Source organism: Phlebotomus papatasi, chromosome 3, assembly GCF_024763615.1.
Source record: "Phlebotomus papatasi isolate M1 chromosome 3, Ppap_2.1, whole genome shotgun sequence".
NCBI lineage: Eukaryota > Metazoa > Arthropoda > Insecta > Diptera > Psychodidae > Phlebotomus > Phlebotomus papatasi.
The window spans coordinates 51398027-51416479 of NC_077224.1; the positions used below are offsets into that span (position 1 = coordinate 51398027).

Below are 18453 nucleotides of genomic sequence, written 5' to 3' on the forward strand. Positions count from 1 at the left end.
TATCAGAATGTAAATCGAATAAGTCGATTTTTTGCAAAATTATTTTTCCGCTTTTCAGGTATTCCTCGACACCCTCTACCTTTCCTGTGAATATTATCCCGGAAACTTAATTATTTTTAAAGTTATAGGGGTTTCAAATCTTGAGAATTCTATACCCAGCACGTAAAATCTCAGCTTTAAATCGCTCTCCTGCAAAGTTTGGTCATTCGCGACTTATTCGTTTAATATTCTGAGCCGTCGATATCATCCTAAGCAAAGATTCTCATGGATTCTTGAGTCTGGCATTATGTATAGTGATATACAATATAAGATGAAAGCTTACCAAGAGGTGGACAATTGTCATACTCCGGGCAACATCTTCCAGCGATGTACTTTGGTTCGCAGTCATTTCTAATGTAGCAAGTAACATTGTTGCAAATAAATTCACCACCTGGATTGAAAGTGAGCGAGTGAGATTGAGATGTTTGAATTACCATGGCAATTGAGGTTGCAAATTAGAGGTTCTTTTTGTCTTGAGCCAACACAATGCAATAAAAACAACATACCTTGACAGTAGCATACTCGACAAGGTGTTTCTGGATCAACGAGCTTCTCGCCGGTGGCATAAATTTTACCGTCTCGTTCGCATTGACACTGAAATTCTGGGCAACATTCGCCGGTCTTCTGAATCACACGACAACCGGGTTTTGAATCGCACGTGGCATGACTTTTTGGCACCAGAACTCCATCCAAAAGACACTTTTCTGCACTCTCCTTCGCAACTGAGAAAGGCAAAAGTTATTGCATTATGCTAGGATCTATCTATTCTATATTGGCAATTTTCCAATTTTCTTTTGCAATAGAATAGCCTAATTCAGAATCTATTTCAAATGGGAACGTATTTAATAAAAAAACTTAAGATAAATAGATTTTTTAATTATCTGAAGCGTAACGAATAAAATAATAAGCTTGTATAATATTTAATGCGAAATATTAAATAAATATACAACAGCTCTCTCTTTGAGTTCGAGCAGTAAAATTTAGTACGGTCTTTAGAAGAAAAATTCAGCATTCCCATGGAATTTAGAAGAATTCCTAAAACCGGTTCTAAATTAGGATATTCTACCCTATATGTATCAAACCCTTTTGCTTTCAAGAACAATTTTGAACTTCTGAATATATTTCTTTTCGTAATGTACAAGATCAAAAGATCAATTGTAAAAAGAAATTGACTAACTTTATGAATATGCTTATACAAAAACAGGATTTGGTTAAACTTGTGTTTTTGAGAAATTTTTAGATTAAGAAATTATATTTTTTAATATTGGTCTTACAAATTCTTTCAAATAAATATTTTTCTCTTATTTGTTAAAATGATCCCACACAAAGTTCAGTTTGTATAGAATTGCAAAATTACGTATTTTAATTTTTTCGATTATTTTCTAGAAAAACTTCTTATTTACGAAAAATATTTTTTTTTAGAAATATATTTAAACCGTTTTGTATGTTTTGGACAAGTTTAAAAGAAACGGTCAATGTGAAATTAATTTATTAGTATTTTTATTAATTGAACTTTTAATTTCCGTTCCTAATATCCTAAAAACTTTCAGAAAGATTCTTTTAACTATTGAAAACAAATAAAGCCGGTGCTGGACATATCCCGAACGCCGAAATATCGAAAGCTAAATTCTGAAAAGCCAAAATCCTGAAAAGCCAAAATCCTGAAAAGCCAAAATCCAGAAAGCCAAAATCTTGAAAACCAAAATCCCGAAAAACCAATTTATTTGGATTTTGCCGAAATTTGGGATTTGCTCTAAAATGAAAATTTGGGATTTTGACTTATCGGGATTTTGCCGAAATTTGGGATATTCCCGAAAAGGCCAAAATCCCGAAAAGCTAATTTAGCTTTTTAGATTTTACCACATTCGGGATTTAGCTTTCGGGATTTTGACCTTTGCGGGATTTTGGAGTTCGAGTTTTTGGCTTTCCGGATTTTGACCAGGACCCATTAAAGCAATTACTTCAAATAATTAACTACACGAAACTACATAGTGATAAATATTTTGATAAGCCTTTTCCATTTCAATTATTTATTATTTCTGTAAATTTTTCTAATCTGAATATTGGTAATGCAAAGTTCAAATCAAGAAAAGTTTAATTCGAATTTTCAGTCAAATTTTCTTATTGTAAGAAAGTTCTTATAATTTTTTTTTAAATGTAACTAACAGGAATGAAATTCTAAGCTCAAAATATATATTTTTTTATTCAACTGTCGTAATTTAAAAAACCTAAATATCTTGCATTTTACACATTAGGGTAAAGTGTATAATTTGGAATTAGTGTTATAAGTTGGACAATTCGCCGGTACAAGTTGGACATGGCTTTTTTCTTGATAAATATAGTACAAAATTTGTTTTGAAGCACAAGGAACCAAATTATAAAACTAAACCATTAAGAATATACAAATAAAAATGAAGTACTAAATTTATCAAGACAAAAAGCGCTGTCCAACTTGTACCATTGTCCAACTTGTACCACTGTCCAACTTGTACCACTTTACCCTATTTACTTTAAATCTTGCATCAAGAAACCATCAATTTTATTCTGTTTTCGGTATCTCTTACAATCTTTTATTATTTGAAAAGTTTTTTTTTAATTTAACAGTGTTTAATGTCTGGAAAAGAATTTTGCGCTTAATCTTAAAATAAAAAAGCCAATTATTCAAAAAAAATCTTTGAACTGCTAATTTTCATTATCGCAATTTCTCAAAATATTTTTTCATTATTGAATTAGGAAATTTTAAGATATATAATTGTAAAGTTAACGTACATAATAAAATCGAAAACTAAACCACAAGGAGAATACTTAAAAAAATATGGTTTTTAATCTAAATTTTTCTTATAAATAGTTCTTTAAAAAATTTTCTATCTGCGCTAATAAAATATCAAGGAAAATATATAACTTTTGACGCTAATGATCTTGCAATTATTGCAAAATAATACTTTTGATTATTATAAAGTCAAATACAGAATCCTCTTTTAAATTTAAATTAAAAATAATGTTGTAGATGTCCTATAAGAAATGAATTTAAGAGCATTTTGAATTAGAAATAAGGGAACGTGGATTATTATTAAGTTAAAAAGTTTAAAATTCGCGTTTTTCTGAGTTAAATGGTACCAAAGGATCCGAGACTCCTCGAAAAAATCATCATGAACTCTCTTAAATTAAAATTTTAGCCCCTATTTTTGAAATATTGCATTTTTACAGAATAATTTTGATCCGCTGGGCACGAATCTGTGTCCTGATGTTGAATTCTGTAACAGTAGGACAATGTCATATGGCAAATTTTCGTGGTAAAATTCGGGAGTAGGATAACATTAATGCCCAGTCAGGCTCGATATGGTTATAATTTCGATTTCCATGTTCAGCACAAGCCCGACAACAGAACTCAATTACAATATAGGTTAAAGTGGTACAAGTTGGACAGTGGTATAAGTTGGACAGTGGTATAAGTAGGACAATGGTACAATTTGGACAAGGCTTTTTGTCTTGATAAATTTAGTACTTCATTTTTATTTGTATATTTTTAATGCTTTAGTTTCATAATTTGATTCCTTGTGCTTAAAAACAAATTTTGTACTGTATTTATCAAGAAAAAAGCCATTTCCAACTTGTACCGGTGAATTGTCCAACTTGTAACACTAATTCCAAATTATATTACTTTACCCTAATAAGGCTTCATTCCATTTAAAAATAGGAGAAAAAGCCCAATTTCAAAGCTGCCGTAATTGAAACGTACCCCACTTTCCCCTATTTGGAAATCTTTGCATAGGCCACAAAATTCAAAATGCAGAACACCGGAAATAGAGTTTGCAAAATTATTTTGAAGTGCAAGGGCTTTACTTTCATGGAACTAATCCCGGTTAAAAAAATTATTAAAAATATTATTTATTAACTTACCGTATTGATATTCGACTGATCCATTTTGGAGATTGATAATTGGCTCATTCTCCTGCTCCCTTATCATACGTGCATGTCTCTGATGAAGTGGACCTGAATGGATAAGGAAGAAGTTATTTGTGAGAAGAAGTGGAGTAATTGCGGAAGTCGCGGAATTTTGTTTATGTTCACCCAGCAAATGAGCCATGTTCTTCAATTTATCGTGTTTTATGATGTTATTTAAAATCTAATTCAATGCCACTGAACATTGAAGCTAAAAATATAACACATCCAACCGCATAATTTCCCATTAAAAGGTAATTTACCGCCCACGAAAGTTCATTCAAACCATCAACACTCTAAACTAGTTCTCTGTCATTGCTCATCGTGTGCATCTTGTGGCTTGTTTTTCTCAATTCAACATTGGCAAATAAATCTGACTCAATTGCATATCACTCATTAATCATTCGTGGGCTTGGGGTACAAGAGGAAATTCCTGATTTCTCTGATATTGACTCCATATACTGACAAATTATTGACTACATGAAAATTACAATGCAAAATCTTAAAGACGACACTGATTCCTCTTATTTCATAGAATTTTTCACGACACAAATTGCCAATTATTCCTCCCCAAGTGACATCATGTGTTTTTCTGCATCTTCGGCACTTTATAATACTGGCGTTAATAAGTAATTTTGTAACAGTCATTTCGCGAGAAAAATTATCTTGCGTCAAAGGCACGTTTTTTTTGGTTTAATTGGTCCGTTAAGTCTCAAATGACTGTTTTTTTCTGGCTTCTCCAGAAATAACACGTGAATGAATCAATCAATGGTCTAGGTTTCCCCATTTTACTAGACGACCTTACCTTTCTTCTTAGAAACCCGTTTTCAATAACTTCTCTCTTGAAATATATAAATATTAAGTCGTCTGCAGTGCAGTCAGTGATGAGACATGCCTCATTTTGGAAGGACGATATGGATAAAGTGACTATGATATATACAGGGGAAATCGCGATAGTAGCTGTGACAGTGTTACCGATTTGGAATTTCTGATTTCTGCATTTTGACCGCGACCCAATTTATCGATTTATGTATATTATTTCTATATCCATAAAATTTGTTCAACGAAGGGGTAGCAAAGCGTCCCAGGATTTGGGAAGTGCTCGAACTCGTGACTTAGATGCCATCCTGAAAAGTACTTTTAAATCATTTATACCCTTGACCGCGTCTCAACTGATTTAAACCGATTCTTTAACTCAAAAGATTGCTCAAAATATCTTAAGAGTAAAACAATTGATCTTCGGATAGACAATACCTACAATGCCTACAATACTTATCGGATCATAACCTGTTCATAACCAATTAGAATTGGTTAAGAATTGTCAGACATTTCAAAACTTTTCTAAAAAGTCCGAATATAATACAATTTGATTAAAAATACGATCTCCAGAGCATTTTTAACCTTTTACTTTAATAACCGTAATTAGAAATGATTTCGCATATGGATAAAATTTTCATAGTTTTGAAGGGGAAGGGGAGAGGTGTAGGAAAACTGAGAGGTACAGTAGTAGACTCTCGCTAATTCGGCTCTTTTAAGATCGGGCTACTTTCTAATTTGGGCGGCACGGCAGTTAAAATCAAAAAAAATTTGTTGACATTTTTCAAGTTTGATTATCATTATCAAAAGAGCCTAATATGCTCAAATTTGCTATTGTTTGTCTGAGTTTTGATGTAATTTTACATTATTAAGGGATTTTCAAGAAATCGTTGGATTTCAAAAAATTTATCGCCCGAATTTCTCTCAAATTCGGGTGACATTTCGGTCCAAATGCCCGAATTTGAGAGAGTTTACTGTATGTTAATGTTTCTTGAGCTGACTTATGGGGGTCACCCGTAAGTCCCAAGTCTCTATCTCTAACCGTTTGGCCTGTAGAGCTGTCAACGGCTGGATGGACAAACGAACAGATGGACAAACGGCGTAACATAATTTATCAGAAATAGTCTGAAACGCAAAGATTTATTGAGAAAAGTGGTTTTCGGAGGTGGACTATGAAAATTTTTGAGAGTTGGACGGCATAAAAAATCGATAGATTATGTACATATATTACTGCTCTCTCTGCGGAGTTCGAGTAGCAGAAATAGAAAATAAACTAAGCATTATTAGAGCACAGAGTTTAATTATCTATTTTAATTAAAAGGGAGTAAGAAATCCCAAAAGAGTAATTGAACGTATTAGAACTCAGTGCTTCTCTAAAGTGCTTTAGGGTAAGTGTGCCAAATTTCGGCATAGTTGCATGCAAGCGCCAAAGTCTCAAGCTTGAAATGTAATATCTTTAATAGAAATTGATTTTTTTTTATTCCTTTTGCTTAAGGAGTGTTGCTTAGAACCTTGTAGACAGTTTATCGGCTTTATTTACTCTAAAATCATTCTTAATACATTTTAAAATGAATAAAAATGTAGGCATAGCTTTGGTGCCCTATTTCGGCCACCTTCATTCTCATAGTCCCTTGCCCTTCAGAAATTCTTCCAATGCCTTTTTTACGTCATCTCGTTTACCGAAGCTACATTTTTGTTATTCTTTTGCATTGTATAATCTCTAGAGTATGTAAAAACTAAAAATTCAAGGAACAAAAAAGGTGGCCGAAATTGCAAGCTGGCCGGAATTTGGCACACTTACCCTATCTTATTGGATTTCATGAAAGATTCATCAAAATAATCTCTATAACGATTTATAACTTTAAAAATATTGACTTAAATCAGAAACGGTTCTTGAAAAAAACGTAACCTAAATGAAATGACTTTAGGTGGATGTTATTTAAAACATTTTTAATAAAAGTAGCACTTAACTGGTGCGATTTAAAATGAATTCGAAATTAGAAATTTATACCAAAAATTCGTTTTAACTCAGTGAAATTATTTTCAGAAATTCCATCAACTCTCGAAACGATGATCTAACTTGAAAGAAATATTTTACCTATATTAAATCAATGAACAAATCCGGTGATCGTCGGATGGGAGGAGGTTCAGCCCAGAATAAAAATTCCTTTCTTCCCAGGAAGAAGAAAAGAAATTTTTATTCTGGGTTGAACCTCCTCCCATCCGACGATCACCGGATTTGTCCATTGATTTAATATCAACGTCGGTTCCCTACATTGTTACCTATATTAGATTGCAGGGTAGAAAACTTAATGTACTACTGTAAAAACTATCAAAACTAAGGGTTTACTTTACTTTTTAAGGATTACTTTTTCAAATAATATAATTCAGGATTAAAAATACAATAAATATTAACACTAAACCTACAAAGACTAGTCATATAGACCGGTTTAAAAACGTTTTAAATTCAACACATATTTAAACGGTACATTGTCATTATCAAATTTTATGAATTTCTTAAAATGCATATAAAATGCATGTAGTTAATATACCTATTATTCCTATTCTTCAGTGTTTAAATTTTAATTTTTTTTCTAATTTCCAAGAAAAATTTGTTCAGTAACGTACCTATCACGATCTGTCATTTGATTGAGCGGGTTAGAAAAAGCGACCAAAAACGGTCGGTAGGTTTAGTGTTAAATCTGCAAATGTATCAAGTAAAAATATAAGTTATTAAAAGCATTATTTGCATGTAATGAAATATTTTTAGTGCTGTTATGTTCTTTTATTGGCTAGAATTCAAAATGGGAACGTTTATCTTCATTAGAAACACCGTGTTTGAAATTTGGATAAGACTACCCAGCGAGCACTAAATGCTAACCGATTTCCATTCAGTTAAAAATATTTGTGTTTTCAGCTGAATTCTGCTAACCGTAAACTAAAATTCTTCAGGCAATGTCCATTTCCATATATTTGGCTAGCACTTTTTGTTAGGCGACTGCTAACCGGTGAGTACATTTTTGCTGATGGATTCAGCAAAAATATGCTGAATATGTACCTTTTTTCAGTTAACTGTGCTCGCTGGGTGACTCTGGATCAGAGGGTCTAAATAGGGCTTAAATAGCCTCTTCTCCTAAATTTCTATGTTCTCCTTCAAATGGGCTAGATGCCTGGCAGGTTTCAGTACACTCTGGTGAGTGATAGAAGATTGGGTAAGCAACCCCAGTGGGAAGTCACGAACCTGAGGCTAAAGGCCTAAATAGAATGAGGCTGATCCTCGAGAATACTCAGCCTGTGAAACTCAGCAGTAAAGATTTGTCCCGAACTGTCATACACTGTGGGCTTACGATTATCAATTGGAACTCCTTTGCATCAAATTCCTTTACGCTTTACCGAATCCTTCACTGCCAGATTTTGTATGCTAAATATTCTGGAGGATCAGCCTGAGTCTATTTGGGCCCTAACGTACAAGGGATCTGGTCCTTCTAGGGCGGGTTGTGCGAGTACCTAACAATCCCTCCCCGTAAGAACAAGATTGTTACGAAAACTCGCAAGGAGCCTCCGACAGGAGGGATTTCTTGATAGCGACCTATGCTACGTTTCTGGAGCGAGCTGACGGAGAGTGTCCCAGGACTGAAGTAGATTTTAGTGAGAGAGGCCCGATCCCTTAAAGGGACGTTTCAGTCACCTAAGTAAGTATAAGTAGTAAAACTAATCTTATTTGAATTGGTAATGATAATGAATCAGTTAAAAATTGACTGTTATTTTTTTTCCTAAAAAATGTATGGTTTCGTGCTATTTTTTGAAATTTTTTAAATCGTGTCCGATAAACCGGTAAATCCGATAAACGGGGAAGGCCTTCAGGCTTCGCACTTCAAAATACACTGTAACCTATTATTTCCATATAATTTTTATTTTTTTCATTCAATGCGTCACTTAAGACTTAGCTAATAAAATAGTATATTGTCACATCAGAGTAATACTACGGAGATGTCGTATTAGAACATTTTTTAAGAAGAAAATGAAACGTACCCTAAAATTGAGATGTAATAGAGTTTCCTCAGTGCATATGTTTTTTATTTGTTCACCAGGATGTAAATAAAATTTGGTTAACAGTTCATAAGGCCAGGATGACCTTATTGGCCAAGAACTGGAGTAGTGATAAAGTACAGTGCTAGGGAGTGAAAAAATAAATTTCCATGATCAGTTAAAAGCAAGGTTAACCCTTTAACGACGAGGCACTTTTTGCGGACTAAAAATCAACAATAAAATTTAAACTGAGAAACATAATCAATGATAAGTTTTACATCTAACCTTGGAAAGTCCAACAGAGTCTGATTCGGTGTATTTTATGCTTCTATGAAAGATAGGGACAAAAGTAGCCCAAAAATTTAAGTAATTTTTCTGATAATACTAATGAATAATATTTTTCACTTTAACGAAAAATGTCACTTATGAGTATTGTAGTTTTTATTGCCAAAAGGGTTTTGCTTAAAAAAATTGGAAGCAAGCGCCTGGCAAGTTGGCCTTTTTATATGGAGCTATTTGAAGCCAATTCCTAAATTGATCTCGGACTCAGCTCAAAGTGCTCCAAGGAAAAAATTTATTTAAACAAAAATTTAGTATATTTATCCCTCCATACGGAAAGGTATCTTATAATACGGAAAAACTTCTCACTTTTTAAATATTTTGCATAACGATCACGAGTGCAGAAAAATTCCCATACGCATTTATATGTGAAAGTAAGAAATTGGCTTCAACTTTGAAGGCCACTCGCCGGGGACTAGATTGGAAGTATAAAAAATAAATAAAACCAATTATGAATTTGAGAATTTAAAAATTCGCAAGTTTTGAGGTTAAATATTTACTATATATCAAATAGCTAGACACTTGCGAAAAATATTGTAGATTCCTTCAACCTTCTACTTTGCAATTACATACAAACACAAGAAAAAAATAACTTTAGGTAAGTCAGGGAAAATTATTTTCTTTATGGGACACCGTTGTTCCAATCGTCCTTAAATGGTTAAAAGCTCATATCTGAGGGTTTCACTTAGTGAGCACATCTTGAACTTTCTTTTGAGATGTCCAACCACCGAGAACCGCTAAAAAATATTCTTCCACTAAATAATGAGTATATCTTCTCCGACTTTTTTATGGACCCCGCGCAATTGGACAGCTATTTGATACCGAATTACCAATTAAAAAACGTTAAGTGGTTAAATTCGTTTTAAAAGTGCGTGCATCGTTCGAGAAATCAGTGTCGGTTACACTAATTTTATTCGATTTGAGGAAAATTATTTTACATGAAAACTGGCACAGGCTTTTTATTCGAACGTCCTTTCAGTAGTATTACTCTGAGATTGCCACTTATTAAAGGAATAGGATTCATTGAAGGAATATGGGAAAATATGAAGTGTTTGAAGCCAGAGTGTGTACGAAGCTTGAAAGCCTTCTCTCTACATCAACAAATAGGTGTGATTATGAAGGAATCACACCAAGTTAAATTAATAAACACTATCCATATGATCTTGATCTTTAAACATTTTTTCAGACCTCTTATCTATAAGTCAGAATTTTGAGCATTCCGCTACTACACTTTGCAGCCTTTTTTGCTTAGCATTTTTTGTTAAATATTTTATGTCATTTATATTAGTCTTGTGGTTAATTTTATTACAAATTTCTCAGCTTTTTTTTTAATGTAAATCGCTATCAAAGTCGGTTTAATGTGAGGAAATTTAAATAATTTTTTTAACAGTCACACTAAAATATTTTAATCTGAGGAATGCGAAATTCTTTTTGCATAATCTTCGCAAAATTAACAAAAATATAGCACTATTATTCCTCCTTTAATTCCAATGAGACCGATTTATTAACTGTTTTGTTAAATTAGCAATTTTTAGATAAATTCGGAAGTGGTTCATAAATTCCATCTTAAAATTCCTGAAATTCCACCAGTGAATTTTATTGGTGGTATTAAGTTGCCAAACGACTTGTTAATGTATTCAAGAGCAAAACACGTGAATTTATGTCTCAATTTGCGCATCTCCTGTGAACTTTTGTTTACTGAACATTTATCGAAAGAGAAACAACATTTTGGATCAATCATTCAACTCATTGAACTAATGCAGCAATTTTGTTTTCATAATTTAGCAGAAAAAAACTCACAGAAATTCAACAATTTAACCGTCTGGTTCTTTTTTCGTTACTTTTTGCTTTTAATAATAAGATAAAATTCCACAAATTGAATATAAATCTGTTTATGTTTTTTATTGGAAATGGAGCTTTCGTCTTATTGTGTTTTCAACAGAAGACGCTATTGGGATTTGTTGTGATATTGTGGCGTATTTCTTCCAACAAAACATATTCTTTTCATCGTGAAATGTTCGTGACAGTTGCTTTTAAATTGTTGATGGGGCAGAAAAAGAAGCTCATTCCGTAATTGGATGTTATAGAAATTTTATTTGATAAATCATGGCCCTTTGCTCTACCTTTTCTCCATATTTTTCATTTTGTGCTCTTTTGCCACTTTTCGATACGGTTTTGCGTGTCTCGTGTTAAATTTCCCACGAGAAAACACGTTGTAAAAAAAAAACACAAAATAGAGTAATCAATAACTAAGTGCGGGAGCACAAAGTGGGAAGTTATTGTGATCTTGCCACTTTGGAAAATTATCTCAATTTATCTGAGATGTTTCATGTCGAGAACTGGAGGTGTTTTCAATTTGAAAGGAATTCTAAAAGTGTCCATAATGCGCTGGTGTTAATTTCTAACAAATGCAATTGTTTATTTATTCACATTGACTTTTTTTTTATTCTCTTTGCCTTGTGGAGGAGTGTCGTGATAATTTCCGGAGAAATATTTCTCAATTAATCTAATTGTGGATTATTTATGCTGTCCAAGAGGCACTCATTTGAATTGCTTATAAATTTATCAGCAGCTTTTATCTTATTGGTTTTATAAGGACCCATTCAGATGCAGGATATTTATTTAAAAATATATTTAAATTACTAGACTCTACTCTACACAGAAAAAAATGTTTCGTGAAATTGTTTGTAATTCCTACTGGGAAAAAGTTTTACTACTTTGAGGGGCCTATTTTTAAACAAATTTTTGGTTAAATTTGGTTTTTAGGAAAGGTCTTGAAATTTCCAACTCGATTGGAACAGTCCTTAATCGGTGAAGTACCCGTAAATTACCAAACTTTTTAAAATATTCTTTTTTCTGTCCCTAAACTCGTTACCCATCTAGAGGCATCACGGTAAGAGATCGAACTTCCAATTTTCGGAGGACCCCCCCATAAGTCGACCCAAGGATAATTTATGATTTTTGGCAAAAATTTACGAATAATGACAGAATTTTGACAGAATAATGACAGAAAAAAACAAGAAAAGTACTCGTTAGTGTAAGAGCTCATAATTTTTGACAGTTTTTAAATTTGGACAATTTGAGGGTAAAATTGGACACTATAAAAATTGATATAAATTATGGATTTTTATTCCAATATTCGATGAATAATGAATTCTTTCTAAATATTTGTTCTTTTTGGAAAATTTCAACACAAAATTCGTTAAATTTTGAATATGATTTGAGTTAAAATTACTTTGTTGAAATTTCAGTGTGAGCAATTGCTTACAAGAAATATGACAGAACTTCGTGTTTACTTCGGCCTTATTTAGCTGTGATGTAGTACTAAGAATTTTTCCTCGCTTTTTTGAGTGATATTATTAAATATTCATAGATGCTTATAAGCACCCTGCCCAAAATTATTAGCCCTTACCCTATATGCTCATGTTACGTACAATGTTTGTGAAAAAACTACAAACTCTACAAATGATTTTGTAGGTTATGTGATTTACGAGCATTTTGTAAGTCCCCAGTAGGAATTCACAAACATTTACGAACAATTTTACGAAATATTTTTTTCTGTGTAGAGAATTCTATAAAATAATATGAAATTTTCATTAGTAATATATTCTAATTAGGGGAAAGTACTCTCCCTTCGAATTTTATGCCTTCGAATAATGTGAATTTTTTTTCATTTATCCTAAGAAACTTACACATTTCTATTAAATATTAGGTAGGTTATCATCAATTATTGATAATTACGTGATAATTGTATGCAAGTCTCTTAGGAAAAATAAAAGAAAATTCACATTATTCGAAGGCATAAACGTTCGAAGGGAGATTACTTTCCCCTATTATTTTTTCAATTTTTATTTCGAAAAAAAATATTTTGCCGAAGAAAACTCATATTGAGGGAAACATAAAAACGTTTTTGAAACATTTTCTGCGCACTAACCTCTCCCGGAATGCAATTTATTGTTATTTAATGGCTGAATTATTAGATCAATCAAATTGATTGAACTCACATTGTGGAAACTCGTGAAGATGCATCGGAACTATGAGATGAAAAGAAAAATCACTTGTCAATCTGTCACGACGATCGGAAAATACCAATTGATTAATCCAGCAATAAAATCATCAATTACACATTTTTTCTTCCTGTTGCTAAACATCTCTTAAAAAGAAACCACAGAAATAACACTTTATTGAATGTCTCGGTGTTTTGTACTGTAGTTAATCTTTGAAGAATGACTTCTAGACTATTGTTGAGAACTTGTACAATGCATCATTACCACTAATTACTGATGCTTTAGAATTTTTTTTACGAGACTGAAATATTACTCGTTCATTTCTGAATTTATTGATTTGTTATTATGTGCAGGTATCTGTTACGGATTTAATTAAATTTACATGTTGGTGAATGAAAGAGAAAATTTAAGAATGACAAGCTCATAAACCTGCATAATAGGTTCATTATTATGATTCTAATAATACAAAAACAGCCATAAAGCTGACATAGAGACGGTGTCGTAAAAATAAGTCTAAAAGCATTATTCTGACTAACCCTTGTAAAAAAAAATAATTACGATATTTGTGAAATTATCGCCGTAATCTTCGAAGGATATTTAAGTATTGATGTGTAATTTCTATGTTTCAATTCCATTTTTTAAAAAGTAAAATATCTTTGTATTTTCTGAATAATCTCCTCCTGAAAGTAACTTTTAGGACACGCCTTCATAATGAAGCTATGGTTAAGTAAATTTGAAATTTTCTAATTACCAATATGTTTTTAGATAATACGCCAAAACTGCAGCCTCTGAAAACTAAGCATGCCTAAAAACTTAAAAAATAGGCCACGCCCCCAAAAGAACTTATAATAAAGCAAAGTATTTCAGATTTTTTAAATATTCTTTAATATTTCTATTTTTTTTTCCTTGGAGCAATAAGATATTGAATAAAAATCAAACTTTAGGTGGAGAAAATCTATATATAAGGTAAAGTGTCCTCAGTTGACCAAGTTATGCCGGCTTCAGACTGGAGGTTTAGCCCAGTTCCCGAAGGTCTCAAAAATCTAAATAACAAACAATTTTATTGATTTTTCAAAATCGAATGAATCATTTGCCCTTAATATTCAATCCTTAACAACAATTTCCTAAAAAATCATGCTTAATGAGGAATTAAGCAATGAGGAAATAAGTCTTAGGTCTGAAGCCCGTATTACTGTTCGTATTAATTGTTTTCTGAATCGTATTACAGGCAATTCCAGCAATTTCCCATGCGTGCCTACTATGATTAATTTTTTTGTCATTCTCGCAGTTCAGAAAGTATTAATCTTAATAATTAATCTTATATGTAACATGGGCATCAGAAACACGAACAATAAAGTCCAGTCGAAACATTTTTGAGAACATCGAGGGAGGAGTTCGACCTACCATTGGAAAGAGACTAATCTCGACCTTAGCTACAACCGGTCGTAGCCAAAATCCCGAAAGCCAAAATCCCGAAAGTCAAAATCCCGAATTTCAAAATCCTGAAAGAGATGAAATTATATAGGGTAAATGTTTAGAATAATTCTCCAAGACACAGAAGATTTCGCTTCGCCTCTAGCAAGCGCAGGTGCAATCGTGGGAGTAGCTATGACACTTTTAAGAATTCGGGATTTTGGCTTTCGGGATTTTGACCGGGACCCACTACAACATACTAAAATTTGAATAAAAAGCATCGTCTAGTTTTCGAAATGTTCGATATCGAATTTTTGAAAATCGATTTTTCGATTAATCAGAAAGAAACTAATTGAACAAATAATTGGAAAGATGAAAGTTGAACGAATTGTTATAGTATTTCATGAGAGGTTTCTAATTTTTCATTTTCTTTTTTTTTAATTTCAAAATTTTTCAATTTCTGGCTATTAGAAATGGAGATATGACCATTTGAAAATTTTAATTTTTAATCCCTTATAGCTTAGGTCAAGGAGTTCGAGGGAGCTACAATTTTTTTAAGAGAATGTTTTTGGTCCATTTTTAACATACTAAAATTTGAGAACGATTGATCCCATAGGGGCTCAGTTATTGAGAAAACATAATTTGGGAGTATTCCAAAGTAGTGAAACGGATTGGGGGGTGCTTCTGGCATCACTTACTCCTAGTCGCTTTTCGAAAACCGCTTGTCCATATCTCTCTCCGTTCTCTCTCCAGAAGTGGTTTTACGAACGGGACGGACTGGACGGCCACGAAAATCGATTTTAGGCGCATATGACAATTGTGATCTATGAACATGTAAATCCAAAATTTGGCCCCGATCTGACGAGGTCGGATTTCACCTAGGACCGCAAAAGCTGAGGTTGTGAAGAATCTCAGCTAATGAATAGCAAAAGATGCTAATTTGTAAATTTTATTTAAAGGAAATTATCAAGGAATTGTCTCAAGCAATTAGCTTTGAAATTAAGGAAAACCTAAAGAGGGTTGACTTTTCCACATTACCGTTTGTTTATAGTTAGGTTTATAGAGACTTAACTATAAATTGTAAATAACATTGATACTTTAAAATTTAAATCTCAGCTAAAATCTTTGTCACTGAATTCGAAGAAGAAACTGCTCGAAAAACTTGATTTAAATTAGATGATTAAAGTTTTAACTAAAAATTGAAGTGATTTTTTCTCTGTCTGACCCATACATTAGTTTAAACATTTATATCTCCCTGATAGAAGGAAGAAGAATTTTGAATTAAAATTGTACCTAAAGTTTTTCTACGATGCATTATACGACAATAAATAAAATAAATAAAGATTTTCACACTAAATTTTGGAACTTATTTGAAATTTAATACACTTAATATTGTGTAGTTTATTCTGGTTTGCAAATTATAGTATTGAAGTGTTCTTTTTTCCAAATACTCACATACCCTAGAAAATTAATTTGTCATATCGAATTCCAGCTGTAATTGAATTAAAAATTTCGCTTCATGAACTTTTTAATATTATCACAAAAACTTAGATTTAGCATGCTTTTTCTGGAGATATTTTAAGCATTTGAATTGGAATTATCCTCTAAAAATTCTTCACCAAGATTTGGTTGAAAATTTTTCTTCTTGAAAATCTCAAAAATAAGAAAGATCATGCAGATTTTTGAAGTTATTCGAGGACGAGAGTTGTTTTTCTTTCTGGCTAGAAGTAATTGCGAGGGAAAATTTCGTGGAGAACTTACAATCTGATAAATTACATAAAAGAATAGTGAGAGAAAGAGGGAGAAATTGAAGTTGAAATGTTATGAAACTCGTTGAGGAGGGAAAAATGCTGTGTTGCGAGCTGAGAAAAAACTCACTGGAATTTACTGTGTTGAATGTCAAGAGCAGGTAGAGGCATGATCCAATGATGACTAAAAGTGGCGGCCACCTGAGGAATCCGGAATTGCATCTCATTCTCTCCACCTTCGTGTCCAAGTGCTGTCCAAAGTGATTTTGTGTTCTCAAATGTCCCTCAATTGCCTCCTTAGTGCACCTGTTGACAAGGAGGATAAATTAAACTTAATGGTAGGCTATTAATTAATATGCCTCTAATGAACCGTATTTAAGATACTAAGAGAGAAAGAATTCACGCAATTTCCACTAAATTAGTCCATTTAATATGAGCATTTACGAGAGTGTTTAGCACAATCTCAGGAGAGATATATTGGCTTCTCCTTCGCATTATTCTAAAAGACTTTCTTCTTAAGGCCAAAGACGTTGACTTTGTACACTGAGAAAAAAAGAGGGTGCGATTAACTTTTTTTCCTCATAACTTTAATACTTTTTAGGTGCAAAAATATATCAACATTTTTTAATGTTAATTTTACACCTTTTTAAGGGTAAAGTTAACATGAAAAAGATTAACTTTAACCCTCAATACACCTAAAAAGGGTAATATTTACACCGATTTCGGATCAATACTGCAGGGTAAAATTAACATTTCCGGAATGTTATTTTAACTTTTTCGGATTTCTCGTCAGTGTATGGACTTAACTCATTAGAACAATTTACTAGAAACACTGGAGGCAGAGTGTTCATATTTTAAGATTAACTCCTTACAAAATAATAGATAATTACAAAACGCAATCACACATGCGTTATAATGGTCATTGCATTTAAATTCTTTATATAAAGTTTTGAAAAAAATATATTATATATTTGCATAGTGTAACAGTACAATGGACAAGAAATAAAATTTATCACCCAAAATTCAAATAAAGAAAGAGATTGAAGGAAAGTATTACAAAAATCGATACGATGCTTTCTGCGTAACTACTTGCACGAATTTTGCGTATTTTTACGGTATTAAAGGATAAGGTAGGAGGAGGTGGGGCTACTTTAAGCGGTGGGGCTAGATTGTTATATTACTTTTTCGCTTATTTTTAAATGAAACTGGTCCTTACAATTATTTTATTTAGATTCATAAAATTATATTGTCTATCCAAAGTAGCCCCACGTCCCCCAAACTAAAAATTATTTTCCGGCAGCAATTCGAATGTCAATTGACCAGAAAATCCAAAATCGGTAAGTTTCCATTTATTATGATGGTCACCAATGGGATACGTACGAAAAATCCTAATCTTTTATTCACTTACTTTAAAAAAATTCGAAGTTGTTTGCCTTCCCAAATGTTTTAGTCGGGAATAATTTTAAGCCACGCCCCTAACTAGAGTTGAAATTTGTGAACTTTCTTTCCCAAATAAACTATCAACAAAAATATAAACTAAAAAATATACGCTGAAATTCATGCGGACTACAGTCTACCCCTATCCGCTATGAGCACTTAATGGATCAACTTGTGGAGTACTCGCTACTTGCTCTAGGATGCAAGTGTCCCGGGTTCGAACCCCCCTTAGGTTAACAGGATTTTTTCTGGCGTTAAAGGTGTTCGAATTACATCCATTGAGCTTGATTCCACGGGGCATAGGACTGACAACCCCATCCCGGTATAAAAAATATAATAACGCGTGTCTAGAAATCCCCTAGCGGGAAGGCCTAGTTCCTTCATGGAATGTTGTGCCACAATTATTATTACAATTATTAAAAAAAATACACCACACATCTGAAATGTTCTTTAATCGTTTTGGAAAAGCTACTATTAATAAGAGAAGTCTCTTCGTTGGTTCAGAAAAGAAAGCTTCGAAGCTTCTGTAGCTTTGGGATTTTTATAAAGATTTTCTCAATTTCAAACGATTTGTTTCCATTTGTATTCAAATGATTTAACGGTTTTAACAACATGTTACAAATATCTAAATTTATCGAAGTTATCATAAATATCTTAATTACAATTATCTTTATTTATATATT

General features: G+C 32.5%; 1 protein-coding gene across 1 annotated transcript in view; it reads right to left on the reverse strand.

The window, feature by feature from the left end:
• Window positions 1-18453, reverse strand: part of LOC129807221 (uncharacterized) — a 32258-nt gene that overhangs the window by 5184 nt on the left and 8621 nt on the right. The window contains exons 2-5 of the mRNA XM_055856334.1: window positions 16464-16639; window positions 3940-4032; window positions 546-761; window positions 323-430 (exon numbers count right to left, since the gene is read on the reverse strand). Coding sequence (XP_055712309.1) covers window positions 323-430; window positions 546-761; window positions 3940-4032; window positions 16464-16560 — 514 coding nt within the window. The 5' untranslated portion in view covers window positions 16561-16639. The remainder of the gene's footprint in view (window positions 1-322; window positions 431-545; window positions 762-3939; window positions 4033-16463; window positions 16640-18453) is intronic.